The sequence below is a fragment of the Geotrypetes seraphini genome, chromosome 6 (assembly GCF_902459505.1).
Source record: "Geotrypetes seraphini chromosome 6, aGeoSer1.1, whole genome shotgun sequence".
Taxonomy (NCBI): domain Eukaryota; kingdom Metazoa; phylum Chordata; class Amphibia; order Gymnophiona; family Dermophiidae; genus Geotrypetes; species Geotrypetes seraphini.
This window is the reverse complement of record NC_047089.1, coordinates 139,549,033-139,567,797: the sequence shown is the minus strand read 5'-3', so window position 1 is coordinate 139,567,797 and position 18,765 is coordinate 139,549,033. Positions and strand designations below refer to the sequence as shown.

The 18,765-nt window shown below is 42.0% G+C and overlaps 1 protein-coding gene across 23 annotated transcripts in view; it reads left to right on the top strand.

The window, feature by feature from the left end:
* The window catches only part of INPP4A (inositol polyphosphate-4-phosphatase type I A), a 399,562-nt gene that overhangs the window by 207,983 nt on the left and 172,814 nt on the right, over positions 1–18,765 (top strand). For all 23 annotated transcript variants that reach the window (XR_004539925.1, XM_033949323.1, XM_033949336.1 and 20 more), the window contains 3 exons: positions 5,718–5,848; positions 8,454–8,558; positions 8,759–8,867. Coding sequence is in view for 22 of the 23 variants with exons in the window: in XM_033949323.1 (XP_033805214.1) it covers positions 5,718–5,848; positions 8,454–8,558; positions 8,759–8,867 (345 nt within the window). In the remaining variant the exon portion in view is untranslated. The remainder of the gene's footprint in view (positions 1–5,717; positions 5,849–8,453; positions 8,559–8,758; positions 8,868–18,765) is intronic.

The window sequence follows — 18,765 nt, the reverse complement described above, 5'->3', positions numbered from 1 at the left end:
ATCTGTGGGGAATATACACTTACGCCTCAGAGACGTTCGATGATTGCCCTTGTAAAGAAAGCCTATCATCTGTATTTTGGCTGCAAAATAGGTGATCAAGACAAGCAATGGGCGCCTCACATTTGCTGTGCGACATGTGCTGTTAGTCTGAGAGCCTGGCTCAGAGGTACTCGAAAGACGATGCCATTTGCTGTTCCGATGATATGGCGAGAACAGAAAGACCATGTGACGGACTGTTATTTCTGTTTGACTAATGTGTCTGGTTTCTCTGCCAAAAACAAGAAGTCAATTGAATATCCTAATCTGCCTTCAGCAATGAGACCCATGCCACATGATGACAGTCTTCCAGTTCCGAAACCACCAGAGGATTGGACCTTAGACGAACCAGATGAAGAAACTGCAGTGCAGGGTTCTAACAGTGACATTGACCCGGATTTTGAACCATCCTCATCAGGCGATCCACATCTGATAACACAGTCCGAATTGAACGATTTGGTCAGAGATTTGGGTCTGTCAAAAGCAAAAGCTGAGCTGCTAGGTTCGAGACTGCAGGAATGGTGTTTGCTATCACCAGGTACGAAAATTTCTGTGTTTCGAGACCGGCATCATGATATAACCAAATTTTTTGCACAAGTCGACAGTCTCTGTTTCTGTTGTGACATTGAAGGATTGTTCTCGGTCTTTGGTTGTGATCACAACCCGGAAGAGTGGCGTCTTTTCATTGATTCGTCAATGTTAAGCCTGAAAGCTGTTCTGTTGCACAATGGCAACGTTTATCCTTCAGTACCTGTTGGCTATGCAGCACATATGAAAGAAACATATGAGAATATGGAAATGTTACTAAAGTATGTCCAGTATACCAGGTATAACTGGAATATCTGTGGAGACCTCAAAGTCGTTGCTCTGTTACTAGGACTGCAGCTTGGCTATACAAAGTACTGCTGTTTCATCTGCGAATGGGACAGCCGAGACAGAGAGTCGCACTATTCTAGAAAGAACTGGCCACTCCGTAAAAAGTTAGTTCCAGGACAGAAAAATGTAGCACATGAATCGCTTGTTGACCCGACAAAGATATTTTTGCCTCCTCTTCACATTAAACTGGGACTCATGAAGAATTTTGTGAAAGCAATGAACAAGGAAGGGGAAGGTTTTCGTTATTTAAGACAGATGTTCCCAAGAATAACTGATGCCAAGATCAAAGAGGGTATTTTTGTTGGCCCCCAGATCAGACATGTTATGAGTGACAAGCGATTTGAAGATCTGTTAGTTGGGCCGGAAAAAATTGGCTGGAAAGCCTTGAAAGACGTTGTTGACAATTTTCTGGGCAATTACAGAGCCCCAAACTACATTCAGCTGGTAGACAAACTTCTCAAAGCATACAAGAGAATGAAGTGCAATATGTCACTCAAGATTCATTTCCTCCATTCACACTTGGACTTCTTCCCCGCAAATCTCGGTGCTGTGAGTGACGAGCACGGTGAAAGGTTTCATCAAGACATAGCTACGATGGAGAAACGATACCAGGGCAATTGGAATCCGTCAATGCTTGCCGACTATTGTTGGATGCTACAACGTGATGCACCAGACACTGAATATAAAAGAAACTCGGGAGCAAAACACTTTTAATTCTGTTTCATTTAGTCGCTTGTGCGAAACGTAAACTTGACTATATATTTTATTGTCAGTAAACATAAAAATGTCTATTTCTCATAGTTCTTACGTGATGCAGTAAAACCAAAACCATATTTGAGCATACCAAGTTGGTACCTGTCATAATCACCAAAAACTTTTCAGGAATCAAGACTTAACCAAAAAATTGTTGTGCAGTGTAACTAGGGAAGCCAGGATTCAACTCCTGCTTCTCTCACTGACGTTTTGTATGACATTGGGCAAGCCACTTCTCCCTTCATTGCCATAGGTACCACTGTTCTTCAGAGCAGGGGCCCCCAATGTCTTTCTGGTGTTTTTTCTTCTACCCTGCCTCTCTACCCAGGCTCAGGACAGAAAGGGGAAAGTGGATTTGGGAAGATCCATATGTTTGAAAGAAAAGGTATTTCTCATTGACAAAAGAGAATGCATTTGGAAATGCTCACAACGTTGAGGATATCCCCCAATGAAATTTAAGGGTGTGTTGGTGGGGATGGATTCATTGACATGCATGAGTCATCAGTGTCTTGGCCCCATACCAGGAAGATATTTGTCAGCTATCCTTCAGCTCATTAGAATACAAAGTGGCCTCAGCTTAAAAACTAATGAAGATCACTGACTTAGATTGTAACTCCACTCGGGCCTGACAACAATTTGTGCACTTGATTTTAACTCACCATTTTGGAAAAGCGGTTAATCAAATTTAAAAAATATAATTCTATGCCATGAACAATAAAAACATCAAACCTCATATCTAGATTGTCAAATCACATACAGCGCAAACAAAAAATAAAAAGAGCAGAGTCGTGAGAGAGAAAAAAATAACATAAACATATTAAAAGTGATCCATGTTTAGTTCTAAAGGCCATGCTTTTATAAAGTGCCCCTGTTCTTAACCATCTGGAGCAAGTAGTGAATAAAGATAAAGTTAATTTTCTCATTAGCGGCTTCTTAATTTTTCCATGTTGGATCTTGTTAGCTGACTGCCTTGTTGTTTTTTGAGATACATTACATTAGTGTCTTCTATCCCACCAATACCTTTTAGTTCTAGGCGATTTACAACAAGAATTGGCCTGGGCAGGGAGATTGCAAGGTTGATAGATATAGCATGCGTCGGGCTCTGGTGAGGGTCATTAAAGTTTAGTTAGATCATTTGACAGATTTCTTTCCTGAATGTTTTGTAGTTGGGCTTTGTGGGCAGTAGATTGGAGAGGTGGTGGTCTAGTCTCGCTGCTCTGGTGGCTAATAGTCCATCATATATTTTTTTGCTTTGTATGCCTTTGATTGGGGGGTGGGTTCTCCTTGGTCAGGATGTGTTTTTCCTGATTAGGCGGTTGTTCAGATAGCTTGGTCTGTTTCCATTTAGGGCTTTGAATAGGGTGCAGTAGAATTTGTATTGTATGCGTGCTTGTACTGGAAGCCAGTGTGAGTCTCGGAAAGCAGTGGTAATGTAGCATACTCAAACATGAAATTGGTTAATAAGGAATTTATATGAAAATTAAACAGCTTAAGTATAAAGGTATAAAGACTGTGGAAATAAAGAATAATAATATAGATAATTTTTCAGTTTTATTCTGTTTAAAGAGTGAAATTTTACTCTCAGAAATTCTGAAAGAATAGATAGGCATAAGAACATAAAATATAGCTTATTAGGTCATACCAATGGTCCATTGTTTCCAGCAATAGCCAAATTCCTGGCTCATACAGCACTATTGACTATTCTCACAGGAAATTGTCTAAGCCCTTTTTAAACCCAGCTAAGTGTCTTGATCACATCTTTAAGCAACCAGTTACCCAACTTAATTGTATATTAAGTAACTAAATACCTTCTCTGATTTATTTTAAATGCACTACCTATTAATTTAATGGCGTGTCCCTTTGTCTTAGTCCTATTTGAAAAGGTAAACAGCCTTCCTCTACTTACCTATTCCACACCACACTTTATTTTATAGACCTTTATATTATCTCCACTCAGCCATGATGTCTTCGTTCTGTAGAGCTGTAACCCAATTAACTTTTCTTCATAAGGAAAACCATTCCATTGCCCTTTTCCAGTTTTTGTTAGATTTATTTTATTTTTATAAGGTGACCAGAACTGCTAACACTACTCAAGGTATACAGTAGTTGCACTGAAGATCAATACAGAAGTATTACAATAATATGTTCTATTCACCATTGTTTTCCAAATAGTTCCTATCATTTTAGTTGCTTTTTTGACCACTAACTGAGCCAAGGATTTCCATGTATTGTCCACAGTAATACCAAGTTCCTTTTCCTGAATGGTGATGTCTAACATTGGTCCTAGCATCATGCACCTGTAGCTAGTAGAAGGCATCACTTTGCATTACAGTTCATGTGCTTTTTAGACATCCAGTCCTCCAGTCTCGCCCAGTTCTCCTGCAGTTTCACAATCTACTCTGGTTTTAACAATTTAAAAAAATTGTATGTCATCTGCAAACTTAGGAGGCAGTTTAAAAGGTTTGAGTGCCATTTACATGTGCAAATGATGGAATTATCTTTTATGTTTAATCATACTTGCTGTACTGTATTGCTATTCATAACAAGTAATAAAATGGTTTACAAGAAAATAAAAGGAAAAACCAGAAATGGAAGTGCATCAGACTGACAGGAAAAAACAGAAAGTAAACAAAGGAAAAAAATCCAGATAGAAATGGACCAGGCAAGCATGCAGAAAAAGCCAGTAAGTGGGGGAAGCAAGAGAAATCAGATTCATTTTGAGTGCTGATGACAACACAAGATGATGATCATGAAAAGAATGTAGTACCGGTAAATGCATAGGGGTATGAAAGAGGACCATGGAAAATAGGCAGGAATGTCTTGAGCTGAAATCGCATAAGCTTAGAGGAGCATAATCGAAAGGGACGTATAAGTCTGTTTACGTCCAACTCGCAAGTCGTCCAAAGTTAAAAAGAGCTTAAGACACATTTTCGAAAGATACATCCAACTTTTCTTTCGTTTCGAAAATCATCTAATTATACGTTCTGCTGATCTGATCGTTCAAGCCACTAAATCGTCCATCTTTATACCACATTTTCGTCCAACTTTCCGTCCAAGTCTAAAACGCCTAGAACAAGTCCTGTTGGATGTGGGAGGGGTCTGCAAAGTGATGGACTACACACCCAGACATGCCACCTAAACAGTGGGGTACCTTACAGGGCACTGCTGTGAACTTCACAAAAAGGGTGGCATGGCTTCTCCTCCCTACAGCTCCCTTATAGGTTACGGTGAGCCCCCCAAACCACCTCCAGAGTCCCCTAGACCCACTTATCTACCACCCCAATAGCCCTTATGGCTGCAGGAGCCACTTATATGCCAGTTCAAAAGGGTTTTGGGGGTGTATAGGGGAGTGCACATGTTTCAATATCAATGCAGTGATTACAGGGGCTTATGGGCATGGGTCCTCCTCTCCATGGTACCTAACCCACCCCCAAGACGGTTTAAGACGCCTCTGTGCAACACGACTAGGCTTTCCTATGCCAGGTGGCCAGGTGATGATGGTCTGGAGGCTAAATTTTAAAGTTGTGATTAAATTTTTAGGGGGGGGGGGTCAGTGATCACTGCGGTAGTGTGTGGGGGGGGTCTGTTTTATGTGTTTGCAGTGCTTACCTGGTGACTTTAGGTGGGTTTTTGTGACTTAGACAAAGGAGGTAAAAATAAATTTAAAAGAATTGGAGATGAGATTGACCTTTGTGGCATCCTTTTTTGCAAATTTTTAGGAAAAGATGAAGAATGATCTTTGACCCTTCAGTGTTGCAGCTTAAATGCAACTCTTAGGGCTCCTTTTACAAAGCCGCGCTAGGGCCTTAACGCGCAGAATAGATTGCTCTAGATTGCTGCACGCGCTAGCCGCTACCACCTCCTTTTGAGCAGGTGGTAGATTTCTGGCTAGCGCGTGCTAATCCGGTGCGTGCAATAAAACCGCTAGCGCGGCTTTGTAAAAGGACCCCTTAAATTTACTACTGGGCCTTTGCAGTAGAATTTCAATAAAAAATCTCTTATTGCTACATTGATTTACTTACCAACATATTTTTATGCTTTCTCCCTTTTAGGGTTTGTGAATTAGAAGAGCTGGGGGATCTGTCACCCTGTTGGGAAAGCCTTCGTCGGGAAATAGTCACGCAGTATCAAACAATCATTTTAACTTATCAGGAAAATTTAACAGACCTACATCAGTACAAAGGTTAGAAATGCACTGTTTTGTTGCTGTGGTTATTTTTGTTAAACATGTCTGTGCTAGCTTTTTGGCATCTGGAGCTGAGGAGCTTCTAAATAATGCAGAATCTGGTGATCACATTAAATATCTTGGGGTGAAATTTTTTTCTCACCAGATGTTGAAAATGTTGAAGTCTAGTTCTAATGTTTCTGAAGTATAATTTCTTGTACAGTACACTGCAGGATATGTGCATTGTATCATGATAAAATCATATATCTTGCATTTTAAAATATGCAGCTGCTAGAATGAAGTAACCATCTGCTGTTCACATTTCAGTATAATCCTCTTTTCTTGATGAGCATGCAGGTGCATTGAAAGCAAAGTAATATATGTAATAGTTATCCCTCTCCTTGTGCAAGGCTGAAATAATAGTTAATCATCTTTGTTTCCTTTCAGAATTTTGTCATAATTTGCATTTTCTTCCTTATATATTTTATGGTCTTGCTCTTGGTTTGTAATATATTTCTGAGGTAATTCTGTTCAAGACACAATTCCCCAAGTGTGCAAAATATGGCTGGGGAATGCACAGCTGGAGAAGGAGAAGGATAGTATTGGCTATGTGTGTGTGGGGGGGGGGGGGGAGATGAAGGTGATGTTTGAAGTCTGGATGGGAGGTTCTATGCCTTACAATTTACTTTTACAGAATTCCTGAGGAACTTCCACACAAACAGTAAAAATGTTCTGCTTCTTTTGAATAATAACTGATTTTCTGTATTGCATGGTTTCATTAATAATTATATAAATATGTGATTGCATTATTTCTGAAAAATAAAATCTGCAGAATTGTGCAGTATTTTCAAATATTGTGTACAGAATTTTAAAATTCCATTGGGAGTTTGTAATAGCCTCTCTCTTCTTGGCATATTGCTTACAAAGGTACATAAGACACCCCATAGAACAATGATCTCTAATTTTTAAGTGAGGATCATTCTGGATCTAAAGAGGCTGAAGGAGAGCTGACAAATATCTTCCTACTTGGGGGTCATGACACCAATAGCACTTCTCAACCTTCATTCCAGAACACCTGGCCTTGGTCACACATGCAGAACACAGATAAATCCTATGGGGCTCATAATTGAAACTTAAATAAGTCTAAAAATCCGCCCAGTTGGCACTTGGATGATCTAAAAGACAGGTCATCCAAGTGCCGATCGAAATGGCTTTTTGGACGTATCCAGGGACATTTTTGTCCTCTGAATCCCGCTGTGTACCCAGAGCTGAAAGGGGCATTTTTGGAGGAGTAGTGTGGGCAAGATGTGGGTTGACCTAGACTTAGTCATTCTGCAGGGATAATCGAATGTTTGATGAGACTGCCTAGGTGAAATTTTTACATTGTGAGTTAGACAATGTAAAGTCAGGTATAAGTGCCCAAAAGGTATCGAAAGTGACCAGATAACCACTGCAGAGACAAAATAAAGATCCCCAAACTTCCCCTGTGTTCACTGACACCCCGTTGCACCCCCACAAAGTTCAGAATAAAAATGTACATACCTGCTTCCGGACATCAGCACCTGGATACTAAAGAGCACAGGCAGAGCTGCTAGCAGCAGCCAATTAGCTAATGGTTCTGCACAGGCAGGAGCAAAGGAAGGTCACTTCTGCCATGATTCACCGCTGGACCACCAGGGATTCTAAAGAGTACAGGCAGAGCTGCTATCAGCAGCCAATTAGTTAGTGACTCTGCACGGGCAGGAGCAAAGGAAGGTTGCTCCTGTTATGATTCACCAAAGGACCACCAGGGAAACTAAAAGTACACGGGGGAGGTGGGAGGGATATAAAAATAATTAGAATCGGTTGGGACAGGAGGCAGGAGGGATCTCTCCTGTTCCGGACACCGCTGGACCATCAGGTCTCGTGGCAGGCTCGGCAGAGGCCTGTAAGGCATTGGGAGGGAGGGGGTAAAGGATACAGAACCTGGCAGGGAGGGAGGCTGGCAGCACAGCGAATGAGGGGGAACAGGGTGCAGGGCAAAGCAAAGGCACTGCACTTGAATATTAAACCCCTCTGGTTTATATTTGAGTCAACCTTTTTTTACTCCTTTTTTTTTGAGGGGAAAGATTACCTCGGTTTATATTTGGGTTATTTATATTCAAATATATACGGTACTTTATTCCTTCCACACTGCCCTTGAGTCATATCCTTAAAAGATGTGGGCCAGTTATTACACTGGCAAATTCATACAACTTTGTTGAGCATGGTTAAGTCTCTAGATGAATGACAATTTGCATCAATTGTGGCCAGAGTTGTATATGCTGTTATGTGTAGCTTACATCCCTCAATGTCCTGTTTAAAGTGTGAATGTCATTTACTTTTTGCTTTGATTCTATGCTCTTTCTATTTAGGGATCCTTTGTGTTTATCTGATGTGTTTTTGAATTTGGTCACTGGTTTTGTCTGTACCACCTATCCTGGGAGGGCATTCCAAGCATCCATCGCCCTCTTTGTGAAAAAGTATTTCCTGATGTTACTTCTAACTAACTCTGCCAACCTGCAACCTTAATTCATGTCCTAAGTCATATTGTATGTGTTTAAAAAATATAGACAAGCCTCTTGTTCCTCTTTTTATTTCACAGGACCATCATTTAAAGCAAGTAGCTTGAAGGCGGATAAAAAATTAGAATTTGTAGCCACCAATTTACACATACAAAGAATGCGGGTTCAGGATGATGTGGGATCAGGTACAGCAATTCACTGCTTTTATTCCTTAAGATATCTTACTGCATTTGTCTTTAGTGGAGCAATGCATGTGTGTAATGCTTGTAACATCTATATGCTTAAGTTTCTGGAGTTTTGTTGTCTGTCCGTTTTGCGTGTTGACTGTTGATAGGCTCAGAAAAATAGACAAGCTTTCCTCACTGCTACCGTATTTCTCCTTTAGATCAGAACTACGACATTGTGACAATAGGTGCACCAGCAGCCCACTGTCAAGCATTTAAAATGGGGGGGCTACGAAAACAGTTGCACAAATTTGAAGAGGCAAAAAAGCAGTAAGTAGGGGATGTTTCACATGCCTTTGCCCCTCTTGTTCTGGAACTTTGAGTGTGGTGCTCTAGAGTAAAGCAGAAAATGTACATTATTATTTAGTTGATAATTAAAAATACCAAACAAGGGGAACAGTAAAAGTTCAATTAAGTCTTAAGCTATTGGGAGAAACACAGGGGGGTCTCACCATGTGGAGAGTGAAGTTTATCACTAAAGCACACATTTTGGCACCTTCTAATTTCCTTGTTATGCTTATTTCCCTATTTGTGGGAGAGAAGGATGGGTGAAATGTTCACCTTCTCTCTTGCTTTTAAACTGTGCTCTAGTCAAGCCTCTTGTTTCCATGGTGGAAAGTTCTTTGTGGGACAGACATATAAACAGGAACAAATATTCATGTTAGGAAGAGTAAGTGAAAGGAAGAGTAAAGAGGTAGCTAGTCAGAAGGTAGAGAATCAATTTTAGCATTCAAAATGTACAAGGAATCTCAACAACAGGAACAGGAACAGGAAGTATAGCATATGAAAAAACTGAAAAACTTAGGAAATCTAGTCAGGATGGCAAAGGTGAAGGTGGAAGAAAAGATATTGAGGCAATAAAGGGATGTCTGTGAAAGAAGTATGTGAAGAGGTGGAATTTTAAGAGGAAGAAGAAAACACAAACAAATGCTTTTCTTCAGTAGATGAGGAGGAGTGGCTTAGTGGTTACAGCCATAGCCTCTGTACCCTGAGGTTGTGGGTTCTAGCCCTGCACTGCTCCTTATGACCCTGGGCAAGTCACTTAATCCTCTATTGCCCCAGGTACATTAGATAGATTGTGAGCTTCTCCCTTTTCATCCTGCTAAACCAGTGTCCCACAAACTTTCTTGAGCCGTGACACACTAAAAGTAGTGGCCGTGGCTCGATACACCTGGAAATGTGTGGATATCGCTGTGATGACATCACGCGCATGCGTGACATCATCATGTCGATGTCCGCCTGTGTATGAAGACCCTCCAGGCAGGCCCTGAGATGCCAGTGGGGGGTGCCAGAAGGGAAGAAGGCCAGAGAGAAGGATAGATGCTGGCGCCAGCTGACTGCCTACAGGACATGCCTGTCGTGGTGAGAGGCATGTCCTTAGGCAGTCAACTGGTGCCAGTACTTCTCCTCCTCCCCAGTGTACCGCGGCACACCTGAAATCTCAGAGGGCACACAGTTTAAGATACACTGTGCTAGACCATAGAAACATGAAGGCAGATAAAGGCCAAATTGTTCATATAGTCTGCCCATCCACAATAACCATTATCTCTTTCTCTAAACTAAACCTTAAGTTTGTATACCGCATCATCTCCATAAAGATAGAGCTTGGCACGGTTTATAGGTAATTCAATAAATGAGAGATCCCACGTGCCTATCCTATGCCCTGTTGAATTCAGACACAGTCTCCGTTTCCACCACCTCTTCCGGGAGACTGTTCCACAAATCTACCACCCTTTCCATAAAAAAGTATTTAGTCAGATTACTCCAGAGCCTATCACCTCTTAACTTCATCCTATGCCCTCTCATTGCAGAGTTTCCTTTCAAATGAAAAAGACTCAACTCATGCACATTTATATTACGTAGGTATTTAAATGTCTCTATCATATCTCCCCTCTCCTGCCTTTCTTTAAGTCTGTCCCCATACGCCTAATGACACACCATTTTAGTAGCTTTCCTCTGGACCGACTCCATCCTTTTTATGTCTTTTTGAAGGTGCGGCCTCCAGAATTGTACACAATATTCTAAATGAGGTCTCACCAGAGTCTTATACAGAGGTATAAGTACCTCCTTTTTCCTACTGGCCATACCTCTCCCTATGTAACATAGCATCCTTCTAGCTTTCACCGTCACCTTTTCAACCTGTTTGGCCACCTTAAGATCATCACATACAATCACACCCAAGTCCCGTTCTTCTGTCGTGCACATAAGTTCTTCACCTCTAAACTGTACCGTTCCTTCTAGTGTGAGACAGTTCAGATAAACGGAGTATGCTCCCCCAGCCAGCACATAAATTCTTCACCCCCTAAACTGTACCGTTCCTTCTGGTGTGAACTTTTCCCTTTTCATCATTCTAGACCAGTTCTGATAAATGGAGTATGCTCCCCCAGCCAGCAGAAGTAGACCCAAGAGTCTCCAGCAACTTGTTAAACACCTTTTGTTCTAGAGTTATAGCTGCAGGTCAAAGACTGTATTGCCGGATGGGGGAGGATTACAAAGTACCACCCCCTGCAGAAGCCCCATGGAATACTTGCCAAGCAGACACACTGAGCCAAAACCCATAGACTGAGGGTTGGAGCCACGGAGGGCTCAAGACATTCTAGGCTCCATCAAGTAAGGGTCCATGAACTGATCCTTGGGAGCCAACACTAGCCTCAGGGCTCGGACACAGGGCTGCAGGCTATGAACTGTGCCCTAGAAGTCAGCTCAGCTTTAATTAATTCTGCTGCACCATCTGCTGGAGACACAGAACTACTGGAAAGTTCCAAGGCTGCACCACACATCATACTGGTGATAATTTTATTGAAATATCAGAATTCTCTGCTTCTAGCTGCTGTTTGGTGGGCATAACTCACTTGTCTGGACTGGTGTAGCAGGACTCCATGAAAGGAAATTATCAGGTAAGAACAAATTTCGCTTTCTCATTTACATCCCACAGAATGCATTTGCTGCTTTGACAGTGTAATACAAATTTTAGAAATGGTTCCATATTTATCAATCCTTTTCTCAAATACTAGAAGTTTTTAAAATGCTAAGCGCAAAACATCTGTTTTCTGACCTAGATTCCCTGTGTAAGGATATTCTCTAAGGTTTTTCAGAGACAGATCTGTTCAGTAGATTTTTGATAATGGGCATGGTCCTGTGGGATCTAAGGAATGGTAAATGATATCCTCATCATAACCATGGTGACAAGAGTTTTGAAAACTGCAGGCTGATTAGTCTTACCTTGATAATGGGAAAATTAATAGAGACTTTAGTGAAAGAAAAACTATAGACTGATCAATATTCATCCAGTGGCAGTCAGAATTAGGCCTGATATTTAATGCCAGGTCATGGTATTTGCTGGCCGCCAGATCTTATAAGGGTCCAGATCTTATATGGAGACCTTGCATAAGACACTTGAGGAGGGGTTAAGTTACAAATGTGGGCTACCTTGTTATTTTACCACAACTCTTGCTATTTTTAGCTCAGGTCCCATTTTATGCAACATTTTTGTTCATTTGGCTTGACTTGTACAAGTAGGTTAGTAAGTCACATTTATTGTTCTCAAATGTATTGGTCATTGTAAAGTTACCCACTAATTTTAAGTGTAAACGACCTAGAAACTATGTATAGGGCAGTGATTTAACAAATTTCAAATAAACTTGAAACTTTGGAGGAGGAGATTTGTTTGAGAGTTTCCTCCTATTCCTTTGAGTTTTAAAATCTGTTGAAACCAAAGCTGGAATCTGGCACCATCAATCTATGAACAATTATCCACGGATTTTTACCTTATTTTTATATCATCTTTTAAATTTTCTTAACCCATTCTTTGAAACAACAGTCTTTTACCAAGGTCTTGGAACCTTGCAAAGGAGACTAAATTCGACCACTAGGTTTTGCCACTGCGCAATAACCTAGTAATAAAAATTAGGTCCCTCCATATGACTTCATGTAGCACTGCTTCTGAACCACTGTCTCAACTCTATAAATATCATTTCATAATCTACTTGAGCTGGTGCATTGTTAGATCTTGCAGTACATTAGGCAAACCATCAGTTGTGAAAGTCCTGTCAATTTTGTAATAGGAAGGAGTGTGAAGGGAAACGGTTTAATTACGTAGATTTTATGACCTGGGTTGTCTTTTATTTTATGTATGTTTTTACTGATGTAAACCGTTTAGCTTTTTGTAAACACTATAAAAAAATTTTAAATAAGTTACTGTACAGAAGACTGTTCTATGAAAGTGATTCAGACTTCCCTTTGCCAACCGCAAGAACTCTTTCAAACTACAAAGAGTCTGATTAGATGATCTGATCACTTTCAGACTGATGATGAAAATGATTGTAAATTTATGTTGAGTTTTTCAAAGAAAGAAATCAGTAAGCTCTTCTAATGTGTATGCTTGACCCCTTTTGTTCTTAACTGGATAGGTACAGTGGTGTGCAAAAGTCTGAAACCACTTGTGAATTTTGTGGGGGGGAGGGGTTTCATCTTTCTGACCTTTTATTTAAATGTTTTTGTTGATCCAATAGATTTGTCTGTGTACCACATTGTAAGGGATATATTTGACTATTATAATCCGAGATCACTTGTTCCTAATTTTACAATTTTGTTGATATTCGAACATAGCTACTATAACTTTTACAGATCATTCTTCAAAACTGGATTGAGACTGTTCAATCAGTATGTGTTATTTCTGACCAATTAAGAGGCTGCTTTTGTCAGCCAATCACAGTCCAGACGTCTAGGTAACAGTTATAAAAAGCACGGGCTTTTGGGTTTCCATACACTTTCTGCATCAACTATGAACAAAACTCAGAAACTGACATTGGAGGATTTTCATGCCGCCAGATTGCCAGCAAAGTCGCTGCAGTCACAGCGCAGTAGTAAAGATTGTACAGAAGAAGAAAGCAATTGGTTCAGTGGTAGACAAATCTTGATCCAGTCATCTACGTGCATTAGCATCATGACAAGATCGTGCATTTTAATGCATTTCATTGACCAATCGTAAGTTGACCTCACCTCAGCTACTGTGTAAGTGGTCAGACAAGTGTTATGTCAGTATCAACTCAGCAAGAAGAACACAAAACAAAACTGCAGAAAATGTACAAGATTCAGGAATTAATTCAATAAAAATCATACAGAAAAACATCAATAAAATGATTGTATACAAAAAATGGTTCTTGTGCGTACTGGACCCAACATGGTCTGTGTTTTGAAAAACACTTCTTCCTCAGGGGTCCAAGTTGTTCAATACGTAGAGTGTCAGGAACCAAATGGAATAATCATACACAAATCTTTCTTCTGCTGAGGTCCTTCCCCAATGATACTACTACTATTTATTATTTCTATAGTGCTGAAAGGTGTACACAGCGCTGTACATTTTATATACACTAGACCAGTGATGGCTAACCTTTTTGAGCCCGAGTGCCCAAACTGCCGCACAAAACCAAAGAATTTCCTCAAAGTGCCAGCACGTCAATTAAACCTTAATAACAAGATTTTAGTATCTAAAAACTCTTTATAAAGTTGCCTGAACTATGTAACATCATTTTTAAAGGTTGGAATCTTTGTATTGTCAGAGAATCAATTTGATTCACAATCCTTTGGTTTTCATTTCAATTTATTGGCAATTTATAATGTTTTAATGATTTCATTCATGGGCCGTATACACACATACTTTTCTCTGTCGCCGCACTCTTTGACCAAAAGATTTGTAAGCCTGCAACCACGTCAAGGTAGACTCTTTCAGCAGCTCCCCTCCCTCCCCCTTACCTTTGTGGCCAAGTCAAAATGATCTACCAACAATAAAATTTTAAAAACACAAAGCACGCTATACGCAGAGAAAATGTTAATTATCATTTATATTCCGCGGGTTTTCAAAGAGGTCAAGGCAGATGACTTTATGCAATGTCACCTCAGTAACAACTATACAAAAATAGACAAATTTTCCCCCTCCCTTTTTACTAAACCACGATAGCGTTTTTTAGCGCAGGGACCTGCGCTGAATGCCCCATGCTGCTCTTGAAGCTCATAGGCTCCCTGCGCTAAAAAACGCTATTGCAGTTTAGTAAAAGGGGGCCATAGTGCAAAATATAGACAGCATATATAAATTCTCAAAACGGACACATTTTGATCACTAAATTGAAAATAAAATCATTTTCCTACCTTTAGTAATTTCATCAGTCTCTGGTTGCACTTTATTCTTCTGACTGTGCATCCAATATTTCTTCCCTTTTATCAGCCTCCTGTATGCTTCCTCTCCTCCAGACCTCATTCCCTCCCCAAACTTTTTCTTTGTTTCACCCTGCCCCCTTCTTTCTTTTTCTCTCTCTCCATACCCCCTTTCATTCTGTATGTCTGTCTTTCTCTCTCTCTCCGTGCCCCATTTTTCTTTGTTTCACCCAGCCCTCTTTCTTTTTTTTTTTTTTTTTGGCTCCCTGTCCCCCCTTTTTTTCTTTCTCCTTGCCCTCCCCTATGCCACCACCATTGGGAAAATGCTGCCACCGCCACTGGGGAATAGGCTGCCACTGCCGCTATCGGGAACAGGCCGGCGCCGAGTTCGCCCTGCTTCTCTTCCCCACGGGGCCGACCAACTCTCGCCACTCGACGTCAATTCTAACATTGGAGAGGACGTTCTGGGCCAGCCAGGCAGCGATTGGCTGGCCCAGAATGTCCTCTCCGACATCAGAATTGATGTGGGTGGCGAGAGTTGGTCGGCCCCACAGGGAAAAGCAGGGAGAACTTGGCACCGGCCTGTTCCCAATGGCGGCGGTGGCACTCAAGTGGCTAAAGAGATGCAGTTTGCCAGCCTAGGGAGAACACTGGAGGGTGGCCAGCTGTGCACCCCCTTGGGGCGTAAAACCAGGGCAGACCGCCCCCACCCCCACCTTGGTATGCCACTGTCTGTACCTCACTCCCTCCCTATGACCAAAAATTCTCCTTTCTTCTATTCCCCGTGTACACAACCATCTCTTTCCCTCCCTTCCTCTCTCCCAAGTCCTTGCCTTCTGTGTCCAAAAACACATTCCCTCCCCCACCTCAGCATCTCTTTCCCTCCCTTCCTCTCTCCCAAGTCCATGCTTTCTGTGTCCAAAAACACATTCCCTCCCCCACCTCAGCATCTCTTTCCCTCCCTTCCTCTCTCCCAAGTCCATGCCTTCTGTGTCCAAAAACCCATTCCCTCCCCCACCTCAGCATCTCTTTCCCTCCCTTCCTCTCTCCCAAGTCCATGCCTTCTGTGTCCAAAAACCCATTCCCTCCCTCACCTTAGCATCTCTTTCCCTCCCTTCCTCTCTCCCAAGTCCATGCCTTCTGTGTCCAAAAACCCATTCCCTCCCCCACCTCAGCATCTCTTTCCCTCCCTTCCTCTCTCCCAAGTCCATGCCTTCTGTGTCCAAAAACCCATTCCCTCCCCCACCTCAGCATCTCTTTCCCTCCTTTCCTCTCTCCCAAGTTCATGCTTTCTGTGTCCAAAAACCCATTCCCTCCCCCACCTCACCTTCCTTTCTCCCAAGTTCATGCCTTGTGTCCAAAACGCACTCCCTCCCCCTTTTGTGTTCCCCGTTTGTCTCCCAGCCCATCTTAGCAACTTTCTCAGCAAAATGTAGCTCGAGCCGCGTAGGCTTGTCTTCTATTTCCTGCCTGTCCCGCCGCGCACACATAGCCGATCGGAAATCTTCCCTGACTTCAGCGCTGACGTCGGAGGGTGGGCTTTGCTTAAGCCATCCCTCCGACGTCAGCGCTGACATCGGGGAAGATTTCCGATCGGCTGTGTGAGCGGCAGGGCAGTCGGAGTAGAAGACGAGCCTCGCGGCTCGAGTTATATTTAATCCCGCGGGTCCCCCATCGTCCCCGTTCAGCTCTCTCTCCTGTGCACCCCCTGGTAGTACTGCCCTGATGGCGGCCCTGCGCGTGCCAGCTGCAAGGCCTTCGCGTGCCACAGTTGGCACGCGTGCCATAGGTTCGCCATCGCTGCACTAGACAGTCCCTGCTCAGAAGAGCTTACAATCTAATTTAGACAGGACATTTCAGGGTTGGGGAGGTTATAGTGGGCATAGGTAACTGACAGCAGCAGACTGCAGCAGTAGGAAAGCAGGGTGAGGAGTCATAGGCAGTGCTTCAGAATCACGGCTGCAGTCAGCAATCTCCTTCCATCGCTGACAAATCCATTTTTGCTGCAGGAGGTCTCCAGCTGAGGCCGCCAATCTGAACCAATTCAGCAACAGTGTCAACTCAGCAACAGTTTGCCGATGCTGCCTGCAGTTTGGTCTGTAGGGCTGCAAAGCATGCAACAAACCACTGATGACTGACATCCAAAAGCGGAACCTGATCAAGTGGGTGCTGAGGCACTCAAGTTGGACATGGGAAATATGGGAAAAAGTGCTTTTCAGTGATGAAACACTTTCTGCCTGTTTAGTAACCAGGCCCATACCTACATGAGGAGGTTTCCTGGAGAGGAGTTCAAGCCTGAGTGCCTTAACCTCACTGTGAAGCATCCTGTGAAGATCATAGTCTGGGACTGCATGGCGTTGGACTAATTATTATTTTTTTTACCATATTCTGTATCCCCTTCCCAATTTTCTTATCCCATTTATTACAACAGTCTCTTATTGGAGCCAAATACCAAGTATTATCTTGAAACCCTGCAGTCAAGGACCCTGAATCTGGCCACCAGGTTTTGCCACTTTGTGAATCGAAACTGGATCCCTCCATGTGGCAACATGCAACACTGCCACTGAAGTACTAGCTCAACCCAGTTTTGGAGCATGTTAACTAAAGTATGCTAATCTTTCTCACACCACCATTCCCCCCCTCCCCTCCCCACCTTCATCTTATTGCTGTGCCAAGCTCTGTGATCTGCATTAGCTATTGATGTTAAACTGAGTCTGCTCTCTTGAAGGCTTAGTGGTTTGCAGGCCCACTGCGATTCCAGTGTTGCTGGCACATGATAATGGATGATCTTGGAGTGCTTTGCATTCTGCACTCATTAGCCGGCACTGCAGTGTCCCTGATAATTGGCCCAGAGGAACGCCAAAAGTGGAGTTTAAAAGGTACACCAACCATGGAAGTCAAGAATACTAAAAATCAATGATGATGGGTGGAAGAAAAGTCTTTATTGATGATAGGTCACCTTGATTTGTCTCAATAAAGACTTTTCTTCCACCCATCATTATTGATTCTTAGTACTCTTGACTTCGTTGGTTGAGGTACCTTTACTGTTGGTGTTCCTTTGGTTGTTTTTGTGGATATTTTTTCCTTTTTCCCCAGATACTGACCCACCAGCAAAGTGTTGTGCACTGGCAAAAAGAAATGTGTATGGTTTTGACATTTTCAGAATCTTTTCTAGGTTTTTTTGTGGTTTGGTTCACATACTTAGTTTAGCAATAAACTTTTTAATGCACATTAGAACCTTTTAAGGCATTAAGATTGATTGCCCATTAATTGGTATGTTAATGCTGGTTAAATTAATTTTGTGCACACTAAGGGAATCATTTATTAAAAGTTAATTTGTACTATTGTTCTTAATGTTTTGCTACAGGACCCATTTTTTACCATAGGTCCTGCAGTATGTAATACAAGCTAACGGCATTGATGTGAACAGTTAGTAAATGACCCCCTGAAATTTTTAAAGTGCATTAATGAATATGCATCCCTACCAATAAGGAATACTCAACCCAGGGCTTGTGATTGTCTAGGGCAAGGGTAGGCAATTCCAGTCTTCGAGAGCCAGAGCCAGAGCCAGGTCAGATTTTCAGGATATCCACAATGAATATGTATGAGATGGATTTGCATGCACTGCCTCCTTGAAATGCAAATCTATTGCATGAATATTTATTGTGGGTATCCTGAAAACCTGACCTGGCTCCGGCTCTCGAGGATCGGAATTACCTACCCTGATCTAGGGTAGCAATGAGCAGCTGCTGTCAAGTTTCAAGTTTATTAGGTTTTTATATACCGCCTATCAAGGTTGTCTAAGCGGTTTTACACTCCTGACAGCTGTTCAAACTGAAAGAACCATCAGTGCATACGTTAACTTGCATTTTGATAGGATTTTTTATGTAGTGATTATGGGCGATTATTAATTATCAAAATCTGGAGCGGGTGGGGGTGGGGAATGCAAACTAGAAGTCTGAAAGTTGGTTCATCTTGGGTACCCACTACCCTTGAACTGGTTCTGCCAAAACCC